The following is a 27,213-nucleotide window of genomic DNA, read 5'->3' on the forward strand; positions in this document are numbered from 1 at the left end:
AGCTTAGGCATTGAAAAAAATATAAAATAAGTACACCAATAAGTAGTAATTTACAAATAAATTGAATAACAAAAAAATTATATTTTATGAAACAAAAGTATTTTAATATAGAGTAAAAAATAAAATCTATATGTTTATTTTAATATAAAAATGGCAATCATAATTATAAAAAATGATTGATTAATTAATTTACTTCTGATATTAAAAAGCATTAATTTTTATTTTTTCAAAATATCTTATTATAATAAACAAAGAAAGAAGTATTTTTGATTAGTTTTAGCTTTATAAATTATCAATGACTTTTGTAGTAGTATTTATATATAGAGTGAATCAAGATAATTTAAGGTATTTTAGTGAAGGTAGCTTGATGGGTTGTTTGGTTAAATTAGAGGCTAAAGAAAATGAAAGCTGAGGCACATTAAAACAGAATAGAATATTTTTTCTTTGATTTTTTATTATTAAAATTATGGAGGGAGGAAGATTTGGGATAAATATTGAAACATTGTTTACATTTGTACAATCATTTACATGTTAAGATTAGTGAGATGATAATTATTATTATTATTATTAAAAGATTTGTTGGTGGAGTTTTCACTTTGATTCTTTAAAGTATTAAATGAACTGTGTGCTATTATAAACATAGAATTTTAGGTTTTATAAATAAAAGTTTGTGTTTTTTGATTTAATATTTTCTTTACCAAAAGATCATCATAATATATTTCTATTTAAATCAGCAAGCAGAAGCAAGTCTAATTAAAAACATGATTATCAAATATATTAATTTTATGTTTAATCAGATTTATTAAATGCCTAGGTTACACCTTGGAAGCTTTGAAATGATTCTTTTTAAATTTAAATTATTAATTGAAATTAAAGTTTTTGGATTCGAATTGCTAAGAATCTAATGGAATGAGTAAAAATTTTCTATTCTGATGTTATTTAATTGCAACTAATTTATAATTTTGTTAAGTTTTTAGCTATCTCTTTTCATACAAGCTCTGATCATTATATATTAATAGTATTACCTCCAATTTTTATTAAGTATTATTTTAAATGTTGTAGAATATTCTCAATAATTTTCTACATATTTAGTCAGAGATTGGTATAGCTCAAAGGCAGACTAAGAAGCTGTTTACTCACGGATTGAAACTTTATGTTGATTGATGAGATCTGATAGCTTTTTGATAGCTAAATCTAGTTGTTTGTCACTTTCTTCTTCTATAAATTAGAAATCAAAATCGTCATCTATAATGATTTAAGCGGCAGGAGTTTCTTACATTGCCTTTGAAGAAATTATCTAATTTACATTATATTTATCATCCATATCACCATATTTTTTATCTTTATGGTTTTTTTCTTTTGATTTAGTCTAAATTTGTTATTAATTAGACTATTCCTGCTATTTTTTGGCGCTTGGTTCATCATAGCAAATATTTTAAGCAGAGGTAGGAAATGGTCTGCAGTTGTTAACTTTATCTTCTTCAAGAACCATTTCTATTTCAAGTCCACCCAAGTCGTTAGCTTATCCATCACTCATTTTAAGGGCTATCTCTTCAGGAGTGCTTACAATTGTGATGTCGTCTTTGCGGGAATATACTGAAACTACAGAGCTTTGTCTTAAATGATGATTAATTATTTTTTTCTCTTCATCAGAAAGGGGTTCGTTGTCACTGAATGAGAAACGGAAAGTCATATTATTTTAATTTTAAATAATACCATGCTTGCTTCTAGGTATGTTTTCTTTGTTGAGCTAAGTATTGATTCTAGTACTGGCTGAAATATTGCAAGTATTTTAATTGCTTTATGGAAGGAGATCTTTTAAATCAAGGTTATCACTTAAAAAGCGCTCACGCTCGTGCTTCTTTTTGAAATTTGGAACATACTAGTTAGTATTTATATTGTTAATTGTATTGGGACTTGAGTGGGCTGTGCTGACAGAATTCAGATTATTACTAATTCCAGAATTGTTATTGTTTGTATTGCCGCCACGACAATTTCCAGATATACAATTATTAGAACAGTTATTAGAACATTGTGCATAGCAATTTTATAAATTTTAAGTTCCAGAGTTATTTACTGAGCTAAGTAGTATTTTTTCTAAATCTTTAAAGTAGAAGCAGTTGAACATAAGTGAGCCAGAAGTTAATTGCAATTCAGAAAACTAGATCGATGCAGCATTGCTAAGAGGTTTGTTTTTAGCAAATGAAATCTTGTAATCTAAGATATAGGCGTTCTTAATAGTTCGATTTTCTGATTGAATGTAAAATTACCAAAGTGGGGTATTTATCAATAGGCTTACAATGCTTCTAGATAAGATTGATAATTTCATATCTGTGCTTTGCTTTTTATTCTTTTTGTTAGCTGCAGATGGAGCTGAATTGCTTTTACCATTTGTGTTATTGCTATTACTGCTTCCGTTTAGAGCGTTTGAAGGGAGAGCAAATTCTTTTTCGTAGCAAAACTACCATTGTTCAATGCAATAATTAGTGCCATCAGATTTTTTTTGTAAGAAAAACTCTACTGTCATTGCAGTGCAAGAGCTATTCCACTTTTCTGTGATGATATTGCACATCTTATATTGCTATTTGGGTAAAACAAAACCAAATTTCTGGTTACTACTTCGACCGCCTGGGTTTGAATTGCTATTACTTGCTTGAGAGGATAAAGTAGCTGATGCTGATGCGAGAATTTATGGATCATAACGCATTTAGAGTATTAATTCTGCAACCTTCGATAAATATTCTATCATTAAACCTTCTTCTTGGTTCATTGCTGACAAATCTGGTCCTTTAAATTGTTTTTATGCTAACTTTCCTTAAAATATTGAGTAACGCTATGTGGAATCGATTGAGCTTATAAGTGGGTATGCAATATTTTTATAGTTAATAATTAAGTGGTCTGTATGAATGTATGAATGAATGAATATATGCCTTTCTTTTTTAAATTTGCTATAAAAAGAGTTGTAATAATTAATTAATTAATTAATATTTGTTTGATTATGAATGTTTGTTTATTTATTTATTTGTTTTTGATTTTTTGATTTTGTTTCGCAAATATGATTTATAGAGTCTGATAGATAGTTCAGTATTTAATTATTTAATTAATTATGATTTTTCTTTTCTTTTTCTTATTTTCAAGTTGAAAATATGAATGGTCTTTTGTTAATCTTTTTTTCTCTTGATGATTTATTTATTGATTTATTCAATTAAGATAGAAAGAGGTTATAAGATAGGATTTTATCTTATTTAATTTAATTTATTTTTTTAATTAATTTATTAATTTATTAGTGTGACTGAATTAGGGATAAACAGACGCGCAAAAGCAGCGATTGTGACTTATTATCAAGAAAAAAGCGTAATGCGATTTTTCTTTCTTGGCAGGAGTGAGTGAGTGTCTAACTTTCTTTTATTTTTTATTTTCTTTTATTTTTTAGCAACAATAATCATTATAAGCCAATTCCTTAATTAATTCTTTCATTTCAAACAAAACATAAGACAACCCCATTAATTACTTGCCTTAAATAAGCCATACAAGCATACATACATATATACATTATAAAGTAAATGCTAAAAATAATCATTAAATACAAATAGATTTCATTGCAAGTATATACATGCTCATAACTTTACAGACTTTTGGTAAGTGAGACCAAAAAGTGCGATTTATATAAAATAACAAAGACTTTATCATCAAATTAGTATTTCATTAAACAAAAAGAGCTAGTTTGAGGTGAAACTTCTTTTATTTAAAAAATATACTTGTACTTAATCACCCACTCGCTCATTCGCTCCCCACTACAAAGCACAAAGGTTTCTAGATTTTTGATAAAAATAGTAATAAATAAAAGAATTCAGCTAACAACCTTGTTAAAATTATGATCGCTAACAAGCATATAACATAAAAGTATATATCGTAATTTATAAATATATACATGATGCACTCATATATTTGAATTAAAAAGGCATTTTCTACTAGTCAATTATTGTAAAAACATGCTATCATCTATTTTAATTGTAAAATTAGTAATAGTAATTGATATTATCAATGAATTTCTTATTCCTGCTTTTCTCCTTCTCTACCGTTCAAATATTTATGACTGTCTATTATACTGGCTTTATTAAGATCGTTTTTTACATTTTTATTTTGTCTTAATTGATAAAGATTAAAGACTGATAAATTTTTAATAAAGATCTCATCCTGCATATAGTTAAAAAAAACATCAAACACTATAAAAATCATTGGATGATATTTGAAATTTAATTTACTTAAATGTTTTTATGAAAATATTTGATTGTTAAATATAAGATTAATAACATTTAGTTGATTAGACTTTAATAATAAAGCACAACTTTAACTTATTTTATCTGACATTTTTAAGAGGATTTTAGTAGAAATGCCATTCATTTATTTTCACAAATTTATTACAGATGTTCAATATTTTAAAGACTAAAATACTAAAAGAATAGAGAAAATTAGTAACATTTTTGTGATAATACAAGTATTTGTTTACGACTAAAGTAGATTGATTTTGGTAAAAGTGATCCTCTATCAATCTTCTGGAAAAAATTTTAGATTATTTAAAGGAATCTACAAATAATTATTCAACAAATTTATCAAAAATAATTAGGCTTATATATTTTTGCATGCAATGAACAAATGTTAAGGAATACAAAAGCTCTCCAACTCATTTGACTCATTTTTATCAAAAATTAAAAAATTTTAACTAGAGAAATAAATTATCTTTAGTCAATCACAAAAAACTTAATTATCAGACAGTTTGACGTAAATTTTGTCCATAAACACCTATCTTAATGATCAATAATAACTAAAACCTAAATTTTTGATTGAGCTTAACAAGGTTAAGTAAATTATATAATAATCAATTTTTTTCTCATATTTTGTCTATTATATTATATATTTTTGAAAACACTAACTATACTTTAGAAATCTGATTATATTATGTGATAAAGAATTTATAATCAAATAAAAACCCTTCTAAATTTATTCGTTCATTCTGCCATATAACTACTTCGTGCTTTTACCTTATTTTGAATAAATGTTTGTAACAGATTAGATTTACTAAGCTGGTTAAATACACCATTATTAGTATTTCTTAAAGAAAGAAATGCAATTTACTAGACAAGAAAACGTCTGAAGAGTTTCGCAAGAGTAATTTCTATCAGAATATAAATCAATCACTTTTTTAAGTATTATAATCATCTTAAAAACTAATAAGCTTGCTATATATTCTAATAATTTGAATATAAAATTCCCTAATATTAATAAATAATAGAATCACTATAATCAAATAATTTAAGTCCAGTTGTCAATAAATCATTGAAGATAATCCATTACTATTTTTATTGTTTAATACCATAGAATATAATATTTAAAATTTAAGTTCTTACATGAAAAAAATTTAATTTTGTTACTTTTTGTTAGAATTAAAATATCTAATAATCATCTATTCATTTACGTCATTACATCTGTAAATTGTTTGTTGTTAGATTAAATTTTCTTTTTTTATTAAAAATATATTAAATTCAAAAAATAAATAAAAACAAAAACGTGTTTTCTGTATAATTTCTTATTATTTTTCTTACATTTAAAAACTATTTTCTATTAATGTAAATCAAATTACGCTTAACATATTTTTTTTCCCTCTTAAAATTTAAATTCAAAGTGATCAACTATTTACAATCTACAAAATAATATACAAAAATAGTCATTAAAGATAAGCCTTTATTCGGCCTCTAAATTCTCAAACTAGCTAAATTAAAAATGAAAAGAAATAGAAGACTTTTAAAAATGTAGCAAATTGTAAAAGAATTATTCATAATTTAACATCTTTTTTTTAATTTTGAGAAAAAATACAAAAATTGTAACTTTATATAAAATCAAAAAAACTAAATTATTTGCTGTTTGATGAAGTAAGTTAGCCAATATAATTATTAACTAAAGTAAAAAAAATTGATTTCAAACAAAGATTAATAATTATTAATTAATTAATACGCATCAGATTGTTTTGCGAAATTCATAAGACGAAATCTTGTTAATGGTATGTCATTTATGTAATCATCCAATTGTATTTTAAATTAATCAATAAAATTATCATTTTTTAAATCTTAAATTCATCACTTATAGCCTGATTGGTATATGAGAAAAATAAAAACTTATTTATCTGTTATTTCAAACATTTCAAAAAACGGAAAAATAGATAAAAAACAATTTATCTTTAAATAGAGAAATCTAAAATAAATTTAAAGAAAACCTGAATAAAAATTAATCAATTAAATTTTTATTGACTCTGCTAAAATAAGATAAAATTCAAATTAAATAAATGATCAGAAATCTTTTATAAATATGGAGGTAAATCAAATGAAAGTGATAAAATATTTCTTTTATTAATTTATTTAATTTTATTTTTTCTATTTGAATTAAAAGAAATTAGGTGATAAAGCTTAAAATATTAATTTTTCTTTTTTTAATATTTTGCAAAAAATTTGTATTTTTGTTTAACTAATTAGCTTATTAATTAAATTCTGTTTTAATTTACATTTTATAGAGATATAATTTTTAAAAATGCATTTTAGCATTTTTGTTATTTATCTAAATGATATTAATATTTCTAAATTCAAATCTTTAAAATAAATATATAGGTAACGCCTAAGTATCTACAAAACTGATATTTTAAATAACTTTAAGTTGGTAGTGTATGTTTTTTCAGATTTTTTTTAATTAATAAAAATTATTTAAAAAAGTTCTTATAAAAACTTAAAATATATTAAGGAAATTATGAACAATTAAAGATAAAGAATCTTTTTACTATATAGAACAAGAATGAATGATAAATTAAATAATTTCAAAATTTGTTTAATGGATTTGCTGTAGATGGCTGACTGTATGTAGCCTTAGTACTTGATGTTGTTGGTTTTTGATTCTCATTTTCGTAATATTATTATGAATAATATGAAAATGTTTAGGTTTTTAGAAAGAGCTTTGTGAAATTTTTTTCTTCACATTTTTTAAGTATTCTATCATGGAACTCCTAGATGTTTATATCTTTGAAGTTAGTGTTTAAATTTTAATCTTTTGGCAAGTTGTCTAAAATGTAATATTGAAATGTTTTTTCAAGATATTCGTAAAATTCTTCCAGAGCTTTAGTTTTTAAGTCCTTGAGCATAGCATAGTAACTATTTTTCTATTGAATGTAAATACTTTTAGCTTCCTCTGATTAATCATTTTGATAACGACTCAAGTTTCTTTTATCTATTGCATAATTTATTATTCCTTTTTCATTGAACATATCTGTATTATTATAAAGTTCAGTCTTAGAATTCGTATTACCAAATGGTATATTGTTATATGATTTTGTCTATAAATTTAAATTCTTTCCTTCTGATAGCATAGCAGGATTTTTTTAAATCATCGATGACAATTGCTGCTAGCTCTTGTATTTTTGAATTAAGTTTTGAGGTATCGGAGGACTTTAAAATACCATGTGATTATATAATTTGAATGAATGGCTGAAGAATTCTGTGAAATTTGATGCTACCATTTATCTGTAGGGCTGTATCTGTAAGATACCATAAGCTTTTCTAAGTTCATAAATATATTTAGTGTAGTTCATGTAACAATTTTATTCTTCAAATAACTTTATTGCATCTTCACTTAAATGAATTTTACGATTGTCTAAATCTATGAATGTGACTGACCTAGAATCTTCACAAATAATTTTATTTTACTTTATGTAATTTTAGTTTTGGTTGATTCCACTTAAGAAGGGAAATGGAGATTCAAGGTAAGTAAGATTATTTTCAAATATGTGTAGAATTGGCAAATTGCATTAAGTAAATGGCTTATATATAGAAGCAAAAGTTTGTAAAGCACCTGCTACTAATTGAATGCTAGAACTAAAAAAGGCAATATTTTATTCCAGCATTACGAGAGTTAATATCATCCAAAAATCATCAAAAGTAAACATTTAAAATATCCAATTACTCCCACTATTCTAGCTTGTCTCGAGCAATCTAAGTTATTAATAATTTGGGACCATATAAGATACCCTTGAGGAATTCTCTGATTGAACATTCGGTTTAAACTAGCTGAAGGAATTTCTTTAATCGACTAAATCTTCTTGTGCCTATAAAGTTGAGTTAGATTCTATTTCATCCTCTTCTTCTTAGGCACTAAACTAAATAGTCTGTAGCATTTATGGCATAACCAATTATAGATCTAATAAGTTTTTACTATAAGTTTTAGACAATTACTCAATTATTTAATTAATATCTTATTTGTTATCCAAAAAAACTCTTATTAAAGGAATTCTCTTTTTCTATATTTTGGAAATAATATGGCACACAACTTCCCTGAAAAAGCTAAAAAAGGGATAATATGTAACAAAACAAAATGCAAATTAGCATTTAAATAAAGTGTTTTTATCTTTTTCAGTGAAAATAAAATCTTCCCATTCGAAATAAATACAATATTATTTTTTACAAGGATTACACAATTCAACAAGCTTATTGAATTATTCTTTATAAGCATCCTTCGCCATTCTATGTTCTCCTATTTTTATTTAAAATTTTAGGATAAAAATAAAGCTTTTCAAGATAATCAAAATAAAAAATTCATATATTTTTAATAAAAAACCATTTTTATTTGTTTTAGAGTTAAAAAAAAGTTATCTGATTTTTTTCTTCTTATTTTTATTATTTTATAAAATTTTTGTTTTTTCCATAAATAGTTCTAATAAGGTAAAAATTAGATTCATTTTCTTTGATTGATAATATTTGTAAAAATTATATGTCATAATTTGAAAAATGAAAGAGAATAAATATGCTCGTTTATTTCTCAGAAAATAGAAAAGTTCTCATTTGATAAAATAAATTTTTCCATTTTTTATTAAATAACTTTTAAACAGATTAAATTTTAAATGAAAATTGTAAAATTCTTTGAAAATTTACCTTCCATAGTAAACACAAACTGTTTTATGTCTTGCACTTTGTTTTCAGTGAATATTTTTTATATTTCTTAGGGGAAGTTTTCTTGTTTTTTCAATTTAATTTTTCTACATTTCACTTTAAAAGGAAATGGATGCTTTGATATTACTTCTTATTATGATTCATCTAGCTTATTTTTAAGTAAATCAAATAGTATTTCTTATGAAAAATAAGCATCTTCGCCATCATTTAAACTCTTAGCATTTTATCCGACCAAACCTTAGCTGTTTCTTTGGCTCTCAGAATTGTTGAGCATCAGTAATTTATTAATCCCTCCTTCACCGATAGGACACTTTCCATTTAATTCATCTAAAGAAGGGCCAATCAATAAGAAATCCTAAAAGAGAAGATCACCTATTTTAACATTATATCTCTTATTTATATCTGCTTATTACCTGCTCTCTTCATCTTGAAAGTTAATTTTCTTTTTACCATTTTAGAAAATATATTAAGAATTAAATTTTGAAATAATATTTGTATGATAAATAATGATTGATTAATTAATTAGTAAATCAAAAATTTAAAAATTATTCATCAATAATTAATTTGATTAATTTTGTTTGGTATGTCTATATTAATTAATTCAGTTTTATAAATTAAAAAAGAATAATGAAATACCTAAAAACTCTATGGGAATTAAATAGCCTCTGACTCTTCTTATTAATTAGTGTCAATTATTTTTTTTTATTCGATACTTTAGTTCATAGCTGCACTATTAGAATTCTAGCTGAGATGTGATTGTTATCTAATTAGCTTGTTTTTTTGTTAATTGTTTAAGTCATTAAGAGTAGATATTTAATTCAATTAATTATTATTAGTATTGCTCATTGCATTGCGTGTGAATGTTAGATTAAATTGATTATTTGCCTAATTCGCTTTGCTTAAAGGTGTATCTATAACTTATTGTACTGGAATTTCTACATCTTCATCAGCTAATGAGTCTAATTTATATTTTAAATGGTATATTTCATTTCTTAAATTCTTATTATCTTCTTTTAATTAATGGCATTTATCCTGTTCAAAATTATACAAGTCCTTCATTCTCTAATAATTGAACTACAAATTATCTGATAAGTTTTTATATGCATCTTTTTGGTTTTATAAGTACTCAACTCTCTCTATTAATTATTCTATTATGTCATCTTTTTCTCTATTTTTTAACCCATAAAAGTCTTTACTTTACAACTGGCCCAAATTAATCATTCAGACAAAATGAAATTTATCAATGTATTAATTTAATAAATTAATTAATTAATAAACCCGGAATCAATCTCTATCTTTGATAAGTTATCACAAATAATTTATAATAAAAATATTTATTTTAAATTACCCTTTTTATTTATAAGATAAATTGAAAATGTCCAACCAAACATATCTAAAATTATCTAATCTCAATAAGGTCGATTCATAAAGTTTAATAACCCAAATCACAGAAGAGGGAACAAATTCTATAAATTCAAAAAATTAATATCATGTAAAATAAATATTAGTATTTAGCATTAATTTTATCAAAGAAATTTACACATAAATTATTTTTGAAATTCTTATTGTGACAAAGATTAGTTTTGATTTTTATTTATTTTTTAATGTAGTTATTAGTTAAGCATTTTTATTTACCTTGAATTTGCTAATATATTACATCTATTATTTACATAGCATGAGCATAAAAGCAAGTGCATAAAATTGCATCAATTTTTTTTGCACAAACTTTGAATAGGATTTTATGTGCGCAAAAGTGTAATGCCCCCCCATTCATTTTTGCTAAAAAAAAATTAAAACAAATCGGTAAAGTTTTTTTGTGCACAAAATACCAATGCAAGTTTGCGCACATCATATGTTGTGTGCTCGTCAAATTTACGTTCATATCATTCATTTAATTTATTTTTATTGATTGTTTTTAAATTTTGGATTATTGGTTGAGTCTAATAAAATGAACTAAAATAATTTAACTTATTAAAAAATTAAAATAAAATTTACTTTAATAAAAGAATATACAAAACTTACATATTAAGACAGATTTAACATATAAAAATGTATTATAAAGTTACTTATTTATATATTATTTAGTATTATACAGTTATTATTTTAAGTCATTGATAAAATAGAATTATTTTTGCTAAATATTAAAGACTTTATGCTGTTTTCTAAAGATTTTTAGAAAGAAATAAAATAAGAATTTTTCAGGATCATATTTTTAAAAATGATCCTAAATCTTTTAGAAAGTTTCCACTAGATTATTCTATAGCTTAATTATCATAATTAATGTTATTAAGAGGTACCTTTTAGACATGGTTTTCCACTGTAAACTTTTGTTTTAATTATTAAAAAAAATGTTAACTTTAATTATTTTTATGTCATTTTTTACCATTAAATCGTTGAGCTAATCTTCAGGAAGAGAGAAATAGCGTGAATACCTTTAGATTATGTCTTTTATTTCACGCTTTTCAAAATTGAATATAAGCATATGATGTGATACAGAAGCTAGTTAGCCAAAAATGATATACTTATCTTTGGTATAATCAAAATTCTCTTTTTTTTCTATCTTTCTCCTACTTTTTATTTGTAGCTCTGAGACCACGCTTTCAAATGCACAACTTTCCCAGAAATCTTTGCTTTTTATAATTATGTGATTCATAAGCTGGTATTAAATATATATTTTTTCTTTCTTAATAGGAACTTCAGGTTCTATTTTTAATAAAAATATTTAATTCAGGAAATAAAATTAATTTGTTTGATTTATGTTTATCTTACTGAATATTCTCAGAATCTCTTTTTAATTTTATGCTTCCAAAAGACTTAGTGATGATAAATCTTCACTATTTTCTGGAACTCCATCAGGTACTACAATATTTTTCGAATTTCGTTTTTCCATTTCAAATTCTAGTTATGAAGCCACTGAATCTTATTTATTTGCATTTAATATCTAGTTTTAATCTACTTTTTCCTCTTCTATTTATTCATCATTATTTGATTTTTTTCTAATTTGCATATTTTTATCATTTTTGTTAACTTCATTTACATTTATTTTCTACTCTTCTTCTTCTTACTCTTCCTCCTCCTTGTTTTAGTTCTAGTTTGCTGGCATAGACTATGATTTGTTTTCTAAATCTACTTTACTCTTTTGCAACTCATCCATAAGTTCTTATATCTACTCATCTGAATGCTTCCTAAGCTTCTTAAAATCTAAACTCTCTTGAGTTGTGTAAAATGAAAAGCTTAGTAAAATCAATCTTTTTGCTGTTATTGAATCTTTGTTTTTGAAGCACTTTGTAAAATATGTATTTAATTAATTAATGCTTCTACTTAAATATATCTATTTACATTATCAAGCAGGCTATTAAATATCTATGTAATATTTTTGAATTAGATGCTTGTTAATTCACTTGTACCCTTCATTCTATAAAAATTAAAGCAGTAGCTCCAAACTATTCTTCCTAATTAATTTGAATCTAAAGATTCTTCAATCTAGTTAATTTTTGTTTTATATTAGAAAAATAAAAAATTTTAACAAACAAACTGTTCAAACTTTATTGAAATAAACTAAAATCTTTTATAATTAATTATATCATTCAAAAATAAATCTATAAAATTAACTATTTAAACTAATTAAAATTAAATAAAGGCAATAATTGTTTCTTTAAAATTTTTATTCTATGAATTTGTATTGAAGTGAATGCAGCAATCTATCTATATATCTATTAAAATAGTTAATACCAAAGATTAGAATAATTATCTATTAATAAAATATCACCAAATTCATGTAAAGTATCTTGGAATTATTAAAAATTTTTGCATTAAAAACAAAAATCTTTGCTTAAATTATGAAAAATGAATGCATTAAATTATTAATGTTTAAAAAGATATTTTATTTATAAATACCAAGTAAGTATATTAGCCTTTATTTTATGTTAAAGCAGAAATTTATTTATTTTATTGTAAAAAAATAAAACATTACATCATCAAAAAAAGCTTTTTCCTTGTCAGAATCTTAGAGTATTTCTTAATATTATCTGTAAATAGCATCACACTAAGACTTTAATTCTTAATTTAATTAATCACTAGCAAATTCAGATTGAGGCTAGGGATTGGTTTTATATGATAAATATTCTTCAATAACATCTTCTGTGTTTAGCTTTTTATATTTTAATTCTAACGACTGAATTGTCTTGCCAATGAAAGATATGTAAGGTTCATATTTTATTTGTTCTTATTTTGGCCTTTTACTCTAGTTTCTGCTAATAATTTCTTAGACGTCTTTTTGTGCTTCTACTTATCCTAATTTCTTTTTTGTAAATTATAAATTGAATTTAATAGTAAAAAAATATATTTATTTCTACTTCACTGATGTTATCAATATCATATTCTATGTTCTTTATGTATGATGTTTCAAATACTAAATTTTTCATAACAGAGTCTTTCATTTGGTTTATTCTTTGGCATTCATAATCTTGCAAGCTATTTTGTATTCTATTCTTAAATGAGAAATAAATTACTTCTTTTTAAACTTTTTTTTTAAACATACCATTTGCTCATAAAATAAGTCAAGAGTATTGTTAAACTCAAGCAAGTAGTATTTATATTACTAATCTAACTCCTTTACTTCAGATAGACATTGCTTTGTCCTAATATTTTTTATTTTTTAATTAGATAAATAGCACTATTAATTTTATTTTTATCACTTTTGTGCTTGCTTCTGTCTTTTTTCAGATGATATGTCCTGAGAAAGCTTGAGAATTTCATCTTGTATTTAGCAGCTCTATGCTTCTCTTTCAGCTCTTAAAAACTTTAGTTTTGCCTTTTTTATACAAAAATTGATATTCCAAATCTAAATTAACTACTTTAAATAGTAAAGTGATAATTTATAATATCTATAGAAGATAGCTACCTTATCTAAATTTTCCTAAGCAGTTTTCAGATCTTTTTCGAATTTTCTGCCATCTGAAATTAATTTTTTAGAAGTGTTGTTTTATTCATTAATAATTTGCCTTGACTTTTCTAATATTTCAACTTATATCTGCTCACTTAAAGCCTTAGCCTGCTCTGATCTATTCATAAAGTTTGTTTTAAGGCTACTAATAATGTTCTAAACTCCTCTATTTAAAAAAAATTTTTATGCTGTAAATATTAATTTTTATTAAAAAAATTTAAATTCATTTTAATGAGGAAAATTAATTTGCAATATTTTATTCTTCATTAAAATTTCTTTCTTTTCTATGTATTTTTTGCACATTTAGTCATTATAAATAATAAGTTTTTAAGTAATATTACTAAGTTTTTCCTATCTATAAGTTCTGCAATCTAATAGTTAATTTTTCCATAGTTTTTGAATAAGACTCTTCTGCCTATGCTCTTTCTTAGAAGAGATCTATAAAATCTTCAAACACTTTTCTATTTTCTTGTGAAAGTCTTGATACTTGTTCAAATTTATCCTTAACATAATAATATGAATAAGATTATCAATTTATTACATATATATGACTTTATCAATGTTAAGAAATGCAAAAGTTAAACAAATTACCCAAAGATCGTTAGCGAAGCTCATGGTTAAAGCTTTTATTTATTTAATATTACTGATTAGAATGTATTGTATTTATCAGCTATGCCTCAAGCAAGTATTACCTAAATATATATATTTTATTACTACGCTAATAAGATTATGTAAAAGTTTTTGGCGTAAATTATTTATTTATTTATACACTTTTAATAGAACTCAAAACACTTTTATTTAATAATAATAAATAAACATCAATAGAATATGTCAATAAAATTTGATGAACCATTTTAGGAATTAATTTGTGAATTTCAACAGAATAAAATACATACATATTTTCAAGCAAATATTAATAAAGTAAGCCAAGTTTCTTATAAAAGCGATATTAAATTTAAAATAGAAATGGAATGAATAAATAAATTACTAAAGAGTTTTCTTTTCATCAGAAATAATTAATGAAAGACTTTAACTCAAATTAAATCAATTTCCAATACAAACACATAAAAAATATACATAGAATTTCATAATATATTCAAAAAATTTATAAAAATGATTTATGGATGATGATGATGAATTTCTTATACAATTTTTAAATTAATTTCATTTTTTGGTATATTTGATTTATCATTTACTGCATCTAATATCAGATCACTTACTAATACATTTCAAAAGAAGAAGTAATCTAGAAAAATAACAAAATCAATATTTTGCTATTATTTTTACTTTTTATTTTTGATGTTCATTTTTTCAATTGCGATTTGGGCTATTTTTTAAACTCTTCTAAGAGCAGAAGTAATAGTTCAATCATATTTTTTAAATTAAACTGATGTTGATCCTAGCATTTAACTTGATAATTTTGGTAGCTCTATGATGATTAATCATAACCATACATTCTACGATATTGTTTATTGCAACTCTTTTGCTCTACAAGCGAGATCTTTTTTTAAAGATTTTGTTTAGAAATATGAGTTGGTTCCTAAAAATCCTAATTTCTTCAAGAATTCTGACTTGCTTTCTCCAATTGATTTTTATGATGACTCAAACTAGAGAAAATGCTCTAAATGTGGTAAAAATTTTATAACAAATCCATCTGTACATTATCATCTATAAAGAGACCACATTTAGTTTAGTACTTTTTAGTTAGCAGCCGAAGGTAACAGCGAAGAATACTACTTTATGGACAAGCTTTGTAAATTCATAGACTGCACAAGAGAAAAAAATTAGCATAATACTCAAACTTTCATTTAATCAGAAAAGAGAGTTTCACATTGTTTTAATTTTATGCTTGAAAATTTTGTAAAGCAAGAAAACTAAACAGAAGATTAATTTATAAAGAAAGTATATTAACTTTGTGAGTATGTAGGAAAGAAGGACCCTTCTGAAATGATAGAAGCTACTCAATCAACCTTTTTTTCAGTTTTATGGACTATTATATTTTGGATTGGTATTCTAATGTCCATAAGCTATTATTCTATTCTTTTACTGACACAGGAAGGTAGACGTGCTTGGTTGACAAAAATAGAAGATTGAATTTTATAATTTAAATAAGTTTAAATCAAGAATAAACAGGTGTTGCTTGAATTGCTTTACAGACATTCAAATTTTTAAAAACATAGATATTTAATTTGTTTTCATACACAAGTTTCTCTATTTATTTAATTCTATTATATATTTATTGGTTATTTCCGATTTTTGTGACCAAGTAGAAGCATCATTTATTTTTTTTTAATTTAATTCTCATTTAATAGTTTAAATTAATTGTTAAATTTTATATTTCATTTTAAATCTATCTTTTGGAATTTAAATTAAATAGATAAATTATTTATTATAAAAACTTTTAATTTTTAAATAATATTTTTTCTAACTAGATAGACTTTTTATTTTTCTAATGATAAAATCATTAATCTCAGGTCATTATTTTTAAATATACCTTAAATTTAATGAATTTCAATTTATATTAAGACCAGAGATGAAGCTAATCGACTTTATAGTATAAAGTCTAATTTTGATAAAAAAGATATTCTATTAATTAGTTTTTTTATTGAGAATGCATAGTATTCTATTCAAAAATAAATGAAAAATTTAGAATATTCAGAGTTTGTTTTAAATATATTCTGATATTATCTTTCAAATTAGAAATATTTTGTCATTACTTGATAATATTTTAAATTATTCTTTGAAATTAAAGTTAATCATTATTTATATTGATAGATATATTTATTTATTTATATTAATTTAAATTATTAAAAGTAAATATTTATTTACTTTCTGTTTTGTATTAGAAAATATTTAAATTAAAAATTTAAAGAATTAATTATCAATAGAAATAGAAAAATCACATATATATTGTGTAATTATGTTTTAAATTTCCAAAGTATTAATCAAACGCTGTTTAGATGTTTTCTTTTAATTTAAAATTATTCCCATAAAAGGAAAGTTTTAAGTAGTAAATTTATGAGAGAGTGGATAGATTTTATCCTAATTATATTATAGTCCTGCTGTTGCATATTTAATTGTAATCAAATTGGAATCTAATACTGCAAAGAGAACTACAACTGATAATAGAATTTGAAAGTTAGTATATGCTTGCATCAGATATGAAATTATGATCGAAGTATAATCCTAAAGAAGTTAGGTTTTTCATAGTATTTATAGAGTTAGCTAGATTGCATATGCCTTAGTCTTTGATTTAATTACGACTAAAACTCAAGGCTAAATTAGTTCCATTCCAATTATTTAATAGATTTAAGGATAAATCTTACAATCCGCTATCACTGATTTAGTTACGATCTAAAAACAAGGTTAAATTCCTTAGATATAAGCATTATTTTAGATACTTTGATACTTTGTATAGGCTTTGATCAGAAATTTAATTAAATTAAAAATTTAAATTCAAAGTTGTTAAAAGTAAACATTAACTAAGTGCATTTGAGATGAACAACAAACCGCTGTTTTATAAATTATAATTCTCACATTCAATTTTTATTTCCTATTTTGTGAGATAGTTATCCTTCTGGCTTTCAACTTCAGTAAAAATTTTCTTAAGCTTGTCTTTATGAATAAGATATTTTTGTTGTAATTTATTCCAGTCTATCGACCAATCAATCACTCTTTCAAAATCGGAATAAGATTTATGATAATTCTTTTTTAATTATATTAAATTATTTGTTTATATTTTTGATGGGAGTGTCCTTATTCTTTTGAAATTTTGTTAAAAAGAAATTTTGGTCTTGCTTAAATTTTAACTTAAAGATTAATTTTGGAGATTTGTAAACGTCTGAGAAGAAGCCATCTAGCTCATCGAAGAAGTAGATTCTAGATTTGCTATATCACTTTAATTTTTAATCTTTTAGGCGTTATGCTCTTATAAAAATTTTGATTTAGGAAGACCATTTAATTATTTAATATTTTTAATTCTTTTATAAAGAGCCTCTTCTTGTTGGTATTATTTTATAACATTTGTTGAAATAAATTCTATGTCTATTTAATCGAAAGATTTGTTAAATATTTCTACCGTTTGTTATAAAACTTTAGAACTTACTTTTTCCTCTAGCTACTCCTTGTAATAGAGTTATTCCAATTACCTTAAATAATCCAATTTTTTAAGAAGATTTTGAGCATTTATTCTCTTCTTTTTGTCTATTAACAACATTTATTGTATTATCTCATTCAGTTCTTAATGTTGTTTAGCCTCACTGTAGATATTATCTTTTAATTTAAATGATTTTTTTAATTAAAATGCCTTACTATTTTCCACAAAAAATCCTGTAGTTAATTCCAGCAAAATTAATCCAAGACTATAGATATCTGACCTATTGCTTGGCTTCTAAGAGTTGAATAAAATCTCTGGGGCCAAATACTTTTTCTATTCCAGCTTCAAATTTGATTAATTTATGTGGTTATTACGCATATTTATATATCCGTAATCACTTAAATAAAAGCTATTTTTTTCTACACTGTAAAGAATTTTTTAAGGGTTTATGGTTAGATGAAAAGTTGATTATGATTGCATACCAATAATGGCCTTAGTTACTTAAATAGCAAGTCCGACAATCTAATTAAAAGGTAAGACTTTTTGTTTTTACTAAGAATTCAGCATTATTTGCTCTAAATTACAATTTAATTTTTAGGTAATGTAATAGAAAAATTTCACATCAGTTGAAAAAATACCTTCTATAAAATGATTTATATGAGGAACACTTTTCAATTTTTTAATTAAGTCAATATATTCATTCATTTTTTCTAAACTCTAAACTAATTTACATTTTATTATGACAACCATACCACACTTTTAAGCCTCAAGTTTTGGATTTTCATAATCATTATTTAACAATCCTATGACTGTATATCCATAGTTTTATAAATCTTTTATGATAGTTTAAATAACTTCAAATTAATTTTTGAATAACTCTTAGCTATCATTTTACAATTATTTAGATACTTCCACTCCTAAATTATTCATTTTATTATCAATCTTCATAAAAATTTTTTGAAAAATTTTTGTTCAAGCAATTTAATCAAATATTTGCAATTTAATCATTATAAAAATTAGTTAAGAGAAGGCATTTATCTCCAATAAAAGCTTGAAGAATCTTATTACAAAATTACATTAAAAAGAAAAAAATTCAATTATTGTACAAAATAATAACTGAGTTTTTTAAGCTTCAAATTTTCAAACTGATGAAATCCATGAAAGATAGAAATATATAAAAATATCTCATATTCATTTAAATAAAAACAAATATTTTCAGTATTTCTAAACCTAATATAATTTTGAGAGTAATGCCATTCATTTAAGAACAAAAACAAAATTCAAAATAAAAATTTTTGCTTTTTCATTAAAAAACTTTGAAAATAAATAACTTAAAATAAATTAATTTATAATCACTATAATTAGAAGTTTGTATATATTAAATATTTTTTTTTCTACTTCAATCAAATATTCATTCATCTTTCTTTTTCTAACACTTAAAATTAAAAAGAAATAAATATTTCTAATTGGAAGGGTAAATAAATAAAAAATATTTTGATGTAAAATATAAAATTAAATATTAAGGTAATTTTTTGATATTAAAATGTTTAAAACATTTAAACCACAACCCTTATTTTTTGTCAATTAAGAAAGAATAAAATTAATTAATAGTTTCTCTAATAATTAATAGGACTTAATCATTAAATTGTAAATCATTTGTAAAATTTTATAAAAAAATATTATTTCTATAAATAGAAATTAAACAAAAAATCTATTTTAAGCAATTTTACTTCTATACTAACTTTTCAATTATTTAATTAATAAATGTAATTTTAATTTAAATTTTTTAAAGTTTTTATGATGAATTATTTTATTGTTCTAGCATCTAATTTAATTTAGAAATCTAATTAAAAATTTAATTCAGTAGATATAAAACCATACTTAAAATAATTATATGATTTAAGTAAAAATAATTTATTGCATAATATCTAATAATAATTAGATCTTTTTGTGAAGAATAAAGGTAATCAATAATTGATTATGAAAAAATAAATATTTTGATTTTATTATTTAATTATATAATCTATTTATTTAATATTTAAATTGAATTAATCTTGCTAAATTTGGTTATAGCTTTTCTTTAATAAATTTATAAATTTTATTTTAAGCATTAAAATCCACACTAAAGTGTGCATTAATCATTAATTTAAAATTATAATAAAGGTTTTTTTAAAAGCATAGCTCTATTTTTTTATTACTAATTTTAGATTTCTTAACTAAAAACAAGTAAATCTATTTAAAAATAGAAATCATAAAAAGAGATTTTTATTGAAATAGAAGATTTATTTTCATAATTATTTATAATAATTTGAATTTAATTTACTATATTTATTAATTTTTTAATTGGTAACCACCATTTTATATTAATTTAATAAAAGTCATATATTTGAATTTAAGTTAAGCAAATTTGTTAAAATATTTATTTAATTTAATAAAAATATCACACACCACTGAAAACATAAATATTTACTAAAATTTTACAAAATCTGAACAAAATGAAAATATTTGTGTTTAAAATTTTAAAAACTAAATAAATATTGTGAATATTCAAAAGATAGTATTCAGTAATTTTAGACCAACTAATTAAGTTATATTCTGAAAAAAGTTCTCAATTATTCTTTTTTTATTTTTTAAGAGGACAATTGGCAGCATATTATCAGTGTCCAAATTTTGGTGGGTTATAATCAATAAATTATGTATTTTTGAAAACACTTTTTTTTTGAGTTGTAAGACTTTGAAGATAGTAAGTTGCCAAAAAATAATTTTTTATTTTTGATGAGAATCTATGATAAATTTTAAATATATAATAATTATCACTACATTTTATTATTATACTCATATAATTTAAGAATTTCTAGAGAAAATAACTAATAAGAAAAAATTTTTAAATATAAATTTAAGGTTGTTAGTATTTAATACAGATGTTGAAAACATAAATAGTAGTAATTTCATATTTTTTAACATTTAATAGAGCATTTATCTTATTGGTAATCAACTGCCTTTCAAGAGAGCTATTTAAGAGTGTTAAATTGTTTTTTTAATGAACGAATTATTGATAAAATTTAATGAAAAAAAAGACTAGTTAATTTTTTTGAAAATAAAAAATTTTATCTATCTATCTATCTATCTATCAATTTTATTTTTTGAATTGTGGCTTAGTATTTACTTAATTTGAGCACATTACAAAAAATTTATAAATTTACCTATTTTTTAAAGATCTATTAAGAGCCTCTTATCTTAATTAGAACAGAAACAAATTAAAATAAAAATATATAAATTTTATTATGTGGTATATTTATTTTGATTTACATTTTTAATTTGACAATTTTTTTTTTGATATTTTCATTTAGGGCTAATTGTCATTATATAGAAAATTAACTAATCATCAAATTATGAGAATTTACTATTAATATGTAATATTAGAAAAACCAATTACATTTACTCAAAATTGTAATTTTATTTATCACAGTTTGATAGAAATAAGAAAAGCGAAATGAGAAAGCAATAATTAGCTTTTTTTATCCTTGTCCAAAAATTCATCTGTAATTTTGATGACTTAAAAAATAAATTTTAATTTTAAACATTCATCTAAATTTAGATAAGCATTAATATAATTTACACCTTATAAATTTAATTTTTATTAAATGTTTATATAACCAATTTTATCTTTTTTTATTTTACTTAGGGTAGAATTTTTTGTCCTTATTCTGATGTGTATAAATACTTGAATTTAACTTCATTTTGATTTATAATTTATTAATATTAACTAAAGATAAAATAAAATTTTAGCATAAAATACCCATTTAATTCATGAAATTATAGTAGAGGTAAAAGTCACAAATAATTCTACCTTCAATAGGTGATTTAGAGAAGATGGAATTTGATGAAGAAAATGAAGAAATATAAAACCTAGCTATACAAATGAATACATTAGAAAAAAATTGTTTTATTCAAAATGTTTTTTTAAAATATAATAACGAATTTAATTAACAAAAAGATATATTGTCATTTGAATCAACCAATACAAAAAATGCTAATTCAAATGATCAATAAAAAAAATTTAACTTTAAAATGAATACTTCATGGTTTTCTCGTTTATTCTTGGTAGATTTACTTAAATTATTACTTTATTCAAGAAAAGTTATTCAAAGATGGAAGTAGATAAGAGTCGAGGATTTGCCTAACCTAGATCCTTAAGAACAAACTTGCAATTTAAATTAAAAATTTGAAAAAAATCTTTAAAAAGAATATGAATAAGCAAAAACACACGGAAAAGAGTTGGGTGCTTGGAGTATGTTGATAACAATCCTAAAGACTTTTAAAGGTCAATTAATTTAAGAGTATCTTTTGCTAATATTTATGAATGCACTTAAGCTTTTTTCTTCGATAGCAATAAAAAATCTGATTGACAATATTTCTGATAATATTTAGCAATAAGATATATTGCTCTGGGCAGGAATTATTGCTGCCAGTAACATAGCATATGTCTTATTGATGCATCATGCAAATAAAATAAACTATTGCTTATTTTCTAAAATCAGGGCAATGTTTGTTAAGTCTCTTTACATAAAAGTTTCAAGCCTTTCAGCCAATACCATTAAAGATGCTAATATTGGTAAACTAATTAATTTAATTTCTGGGGATCTATCTAGTATAGAATATATGAGCTACGTGATTATGTGTTTCACTATAATACCCTTTTGTCTGATTTTTGTAGCACTTATTTTATACTAAAGGTAATCAATCATAAAATTAGCTTATATTTTAATTTTTTAAATAAAATTAACAAATTCATTTAATTTATTTATGTTACTACTAAAAGGAGAATATTATTAAGTACTTAATTAATTAAAAATTGTAATAAAAAATACTTTAATATTATTAATAATTTAAGCCTAATATTTATTAATTAATTAGATTTCATTGGTACGGAATTTTGGGATTAATACTCATGATTTGCTTTATACCTTTATAAATTCTTGTTGCGAATATCTCATCAAAACTTTTTGCATAGAAATCGAGTCTAGTCGATCAAAGAGTCAATTAAACTTCTGAAGTTATAGAAGGCATTCGCTTTATTAAAATGTATGGTTGGGAGTGTGCATTTATTAAATCAATTAAATCAGTAAGGCAGCTCGAACTTAAAAAAATTCTCTTTAAATTTACACTTTTTTTTATTGAGCACTCCCTTTCATTATCAACTGGCATTTTAGGATGCTACTTTATATTTATCCTAACACAAATGTATGGAGAATAGAGCATGTTATCGATTGGCAATATGTTCGCAACACTTGATCTCCTTTAGTATACTCGAATCTCGATTATTACTTATGCTGGCTATGGACTCTCTGGAATATTTGAGTTAAAAGTTATTTTATAAAGAATGGCAAGTATCTTTAAAATTTAATCTTCATAAATGGTATGCATAAAAGGTAATAATTAAAATACTTCAAATAAACAAACAAACATAAATTATTTATTTATTTCAAATCCTTCAATTATTAAAATTCATTCCAAAAATTTGCTTGTATATAGTTAAATTTTAAGCAAGTATTTTATTTGAATAAAAACAACTTTTTAAAATTAAATAATAATAAAATATATTAAAAAAATAGGATAAGATAGTAATGAGGATTTACAAAATCTTTAATAAGGAGAAATAAAAATGAAAAATTTTTGTGCTTTTTGGTCTGATGAAAAACCTGTCCTGCAAAATATTAACTTAGAAATCAATCAAGGAGAATGTATTTCTATAGTTGGTAAAATAGGATCTGGAAAATCAACTCTACTTAACTGCATTCTTAGAGAAATTCCAAAATATTCTGGTTCGTATGCTATTAAGGGAAAGGTAGCTTATGTTGAGCAGGAGCCATATATTTTTAGTAGTACAATTAGAGATAATATTCTTTTTGGCAAATAATTTGATGAATCTTTTTATAATGAAGTTATTACTGTATGTAGCTTGGTAGATGATTTTCAAAATTTTCCAAATGGAGACTAAACTGAAATAGGTGAAAAAGGAGCAAATTTAAGTGGAGGATAAAGAGCCCGTATTTCTTTAGCAAGAGCATTATATTCATAATCTGACATTTACCTTTTGGATGACCCTCTTTCTGCTGTCGATGCAAAAGTATAACACTTTAAAATTTTACTGCTTATGAATATTTTTAAATATTAAATAGGTCTCTAATTATATTTTCAATGAAGCTATCAAGAAATTTTTATCGAGATAAACTGTTATCCTTGTTACACATTAAATTCATTTTACAAAGCATACAGACAGAATTTACATTTTATAAGAAGGATAGATTGTAGATCATGGCACTTATAAATATTTAGAAGCAAGCTTGTAAGAGCTATCAAGTAAAACCTAATTATTTGATGAGTCTAGTACTAATTCAACAGATTCAAATAATAGTTAACGAGATAAATGTTTAGATTTTGATAACAGTATAGATTTAAAATTAGAGAGAAATTCGTCACCATCTTCAAAAGATAAATCAGATGAAAAAATTAATAATAACAATATTGAATGCACATAATAAAAAATTTTTAGTTAAAATTTGTAAAATTTTACTTAAGTAGAACTAACTTAGCTAAAAAGCTAAAATTAAACTGAGTAAAATTTAGACAAAAATTAAACCAGCAGTTTACATTAGAAAAAAAATATAGCACTTTACACCAAAGAGTCTAGTGAAAATATCAAAGTTTCATTCCATACTTATTTGGAATACATTAAATAATCTAAATCTTTAGTCTATATTCCATTAGTTATCCTATTCTTTTTCACCTCCGAAGGATTGAGTATCCTTTATACAAATATTATAGGACTGTATGGTCAAGATAAATTCGATAACACTAAATTAATAAATTTATTAGGATATATTACTTTGGCTTATGCATTCAATATTTTTATAAAATATTTTTCATTCATGAAAATCTAAAATAATTGCAGTAAAACCTTACATGATAAAATGATTGAATCTTTGGTAAGATCTAAAGTAGAGTACTTTGACACAACTTAAAGTGGAAGAATTATCAACAGATTTTCTACAGATTTAGGTAATTAAATTAAAACACATTTTTCATTAATAAGTACCATATTTTATTATGGAAGTAAACAAGTTTAAAAAATAATAATATGAATTATCCAAATTTAAATTAATTTTATTTTTAATAACAAAATCATGATAAATTTATTTTTAGAATTTGTTTAGCTTTTAAGGTAAATGCAAAATGTTTAACATTTATATTTATAAAAATAGTAATAGTAGATTAAAGTTTACCTTTAACATCTATAGATGCTCTTGAGGTTATAATAAATCATATATCTCTTTTAGTTATGATTATAATCATTAACCCTTATTTTCTTATAGTTGCAATCATACAGTTTATATTTTTATATTATTTTGCTAAAATTTCTCAACCTTGTTTGATATAATCTAAATAAACTGATTTGAGAAATCGCTCTCCTGTATTCAATTACTTTACTTAAACTGTCTAAGGAATTTTACCTATTAGAGTTTATAATTAAACAAAAATTTTTTAAGAGAAATTTGACTTTTTATCTGACAATTCATTGCGTTCTTCTTATATTTATTGGTTAAACTCAAGAGCGTTTGGATCTTATGTACACATTTTATCTACATTGGCTGGTTAAATAGGAATTTTTATGCTGATTGCTATAAATAAAAGAGGTTCAGATATAGGAGAATCAATAGTTTATTTCTTAGCAATGAGTGATTGTATTCAATGGGGATTAAGGTAAATATATAATTAAAATTGTAACTAAAATTAAATCTACTAATTTAACAGATAAATTATATAAACTGATGTCACTATGTCAAGTACTTAAAGAATATTAAACATGTGTAAACTCGAATAAGAGCCAGAACTTATAACTCAATATGACAGAAATAATTTGTATGAAAAAAAATAATCAACTAAAGATTTAGAAGATCCTTTAAAAAAATTAAATTTCCCTTCTAATGGAAAATTAGAGTTTACTAATGTAACTATGAAGTATAGAGAAGGACTAAAACCAGTCTTAAATAAATTATCATTTAATATTGAGCCTGGAATGAAAGTAGGATGTATAGGAAGAACAGGTGCTGGGAAATCATCCATAATTTAAGCTTTATTTAGAATGACAGAAATATAAGATGCTGAAAATAAAGGAGATAAAACAGACATAAAAATTGACAACCACTCAATAAAAAATATTGGGTTGCACACACTTCGTGGAGGGATGAGTATCATTCCTTAAACTCCATTTATTTTTAGTGGAAGTATCAAATAGAATTTGGATCCTTTAAAATAATATTCAGACGAATAAATAGATAACTGCATAGAAGAAATAGGGTTAAAAAGTAAAAATATTTTTATTAAAAATCTTCAAAAATTATTAAACTCTAAATATAATTAATTAATTAAATAATAGAAACAATATAAAATCTTCCTGATGGCGTAAATACATTTATAACAAGTAGTAGTGAAACTTTTAGTGCAGGACAAAAACAATTAATTTGTTTGGGAAGAGCTCTTTTGAAGTAGAGTAAAATATTAGTGTTAGATGAAGCTACTGCTAATTTAGATTTGCAAACTGATGAATTTATTTAAAGCAAAATTAAAGAAAAATTTAAAAATGCCACTGTTTTAACAGTTGCTCATAGGCTTAATACTATTGCAGATTATGATAAGGTTTTAGTATTAGATATGGGAAGTGTAGTGGAATAAGGAGAACCTTATTCTCTTATTTAGCAAGATAATAGTATCTTTAAGAATATGGTAATACATACAGGTAAATAAAACTCAAAATGCATATTTGAAGCTGCTAGAAGTGCTTAAAAGCTTAGAAAATTAAAAACTTTATGTGAAGAAAATAATAATTAATGAAACATTAATTGATTAATTTATAGCATTATAGTTTTAAAATAATATTTTTAGAAAGATGAATTATTTATTAATAATAAACTATATAATTAAAATATACGATACATTATTTATTTGTTTAAGTAAAATTTTTATTGAATTAAAAAACCTTCTAAAAAATAAAAAATGAACACATATTTTCTTGATTAAAAATAAATAAATTTTTTGAAATTTTGAATAAAAGTATAATTAAATAATTAATAATGAGAATTATTGAACAAATTAGAAAATAAAATTTTATTTATTTTATCTTACAT

General features: G+C 22.9%; 8 protein-coding genes across 8 annotated transcripts; 2 read left to right on the forward strand and 6 right to left on the reverse strand. All coding sequences in view use genetic code 6, as the record gives it.

Moving 5' to 3' along the window:
* Positions 1 to 1,069: 1,069 nt before the first annotated feature.
* Positions 1,070 to 2,707, reverse strand: TTHERM_00283100 (hypothetical protein; the record flags this gene model as incomplete). The annotated part of the gene is made up of 1 exon (XM_001018166.3): positions 1,070 to 2,707. One exon carries the CDS (start codon positions 2,705 to 2,707, stop codon positions 1,070 to 1,072), a length of 1,638 nt encoding a protein of 545 aa, XP_001018166.2.
* Positions 2,708 to 4,041: 1,334 nt separating this feature from the next.
* On the reverse strand, positions 4,042 to 4,404 carry TTHERM_00283110 (hypothetical protein; the record flags this gene model as incomplete). Its single annotated transcript, XM_001018167.2, has 1 exon — positions 4,042 to 4,404. One exon carries the CDS (start codon positions 4,402 to 4,404, stop codon positions 4,042 to 4,044), a length of 363 nt encoding a protein of 120 aa, XP_001018167.2.
* Positions 4,405 to 4,815: 411 nt separating this feature from the next.
* Positions 4,816 to 5,220, reverse strand: TTHERM_000283119 (hypothetical protein; the record flags this gene model as incomplete). The annotated part of the gene is made up of 1 exon (XM_012798158.1): positions 4,816 to 5,220. The coding sequence occupies one exon, from the start codon at positions 5,218 to 5,220 to the stop codon at positions 4,816 to 4,818; it is 405 nt and encodes a 134-aa protein (XP_012653612.1).
* A 1,642-nt stretch (positions 5,221 to 6,862) lies between these two features.
* On the reverse strand, positions 6,863 to 10,205 carry TTHERM_00283120 (DENN (AEX-3) domain protein; the record flags this gene model as incomplete). Its single annotated transcript, XM_001018168.2, has 3 exons — positions 6,863 to 8,568; positions 8,967 to 9,426; positions 9,621 to 10,205. 3 exons carry the CDS (start codon positions 10,203 to 10,205, stop codon positions 6,863 to 6,865), a joined length of 2,751 nt encoding a protein of 916 aa, XP_001018168.2.
* A 983-nt stretch (positions 10,206 to 11,188) lies between these two features.
* TTHERM_00283130 (Fes/CIP4-like domain protein) lies at positions 11,189 to 14,544 on the reverse strand (the record flags this gene model as incomplete). The annotated part of the gene is made up of 11 exons (XM_001018169.2): positions 11,189 to 11,308; positions 11,368 to 11,687; positions 11,754 to 12,267; positions 12,324 to 12,467; positions 12,958 to 13,284; positions 13,340 to 13,474; positions 13,525 to 13,624; positions 13,682 to 13,797; positions 13,888 to 14,095; positions 14,271 to 14,431; positions 14,521 to 14,544. 11 exons carry the CDS (start codon positions 14,542 to 14,544, stop codon positions 11,189 to 11,191), a joined length of 2,169 nt encoding a protein of 722 aa, XP_001018169.2.
* A 684-nt stretch (positions 14,545 to 15,228) lies between these two features.
* Positions 15,229 to 16,023, forward strand: TTHERM_00283140 (transmembrane protein, putative; the record flags this gene model as incomplete). The annotated part of the gene is made up of 1 exon (XM_001018170.1): positions 15,229 to 16,023. One exon carries the CDS (start codon positions 15,229 to 15,231, stop codon positions 16,021 to 16,023), a length of 795 nt encoding a protein of 264 aa, XP_001018170.1.
* An 805-nt stretch (positions 16,024 to 16,828) lies between these two features.
* On the reverse strand, positions 16,829 to 18,955 carry TTHERM_00283150 (kinase domain protein; the record flags this gene model as incomplete). Its single annotated transcript, XM_001018171.2, has 1 exon — positions 16,829 to 18,955. The coding sequence occupies one exon, from the start codon at positions 18,953 to 18,955 to the stop codon at positions 16,829 to 16,831; it is 2,127 nt and encodes a 708-aa protein (XP_001018171.2).
* Positions 18,956 to 21,835: 2,880 nt separating this feature from the next.
* On the forward strand, positions 21,836 to 26,920 carry TTHERM_00283160 (ABC transporter C family protein; the record flags this gene model as incomplete). The annotated part of the gene is made up of 7 exons (XM_001018172.3): positions 21,836 to 22,761; positions 22,943 to 23,457; positions 23,641 to 24,155; positions 24,208 to 25,087; positions 25,291 to 25,789; positions 25,841 to 26,394; positions 26,466 to 26,920. The coding sequence occupies 7 exons, from the start codon at positions 21,836 to 21,838 to the stop codon at positions 26,918 to 26,920; spliced, it is 4,344 nt and encodes a 1,447-aa protein (XP_001018172.3).
* Between the last annotated feature and the right edge of the window lie 293 nt (positions 26,921 to 27,213).

The sequence above is a fragment of the Tetrahymena thermophila genome, assembly GCF_000189635.1.
Source record: "Tetrahymena thermophila SB210 genomic scaffold scf_8254600, whole genome shotgun sequence".
Classification (NCBI taxonomy): Eukaryota; Ciliophora; class Oligohymenophorea; order Hymenostomatida; family Tetrahymenidae; genus Tetrahymena; species Tetrahymena thermophila.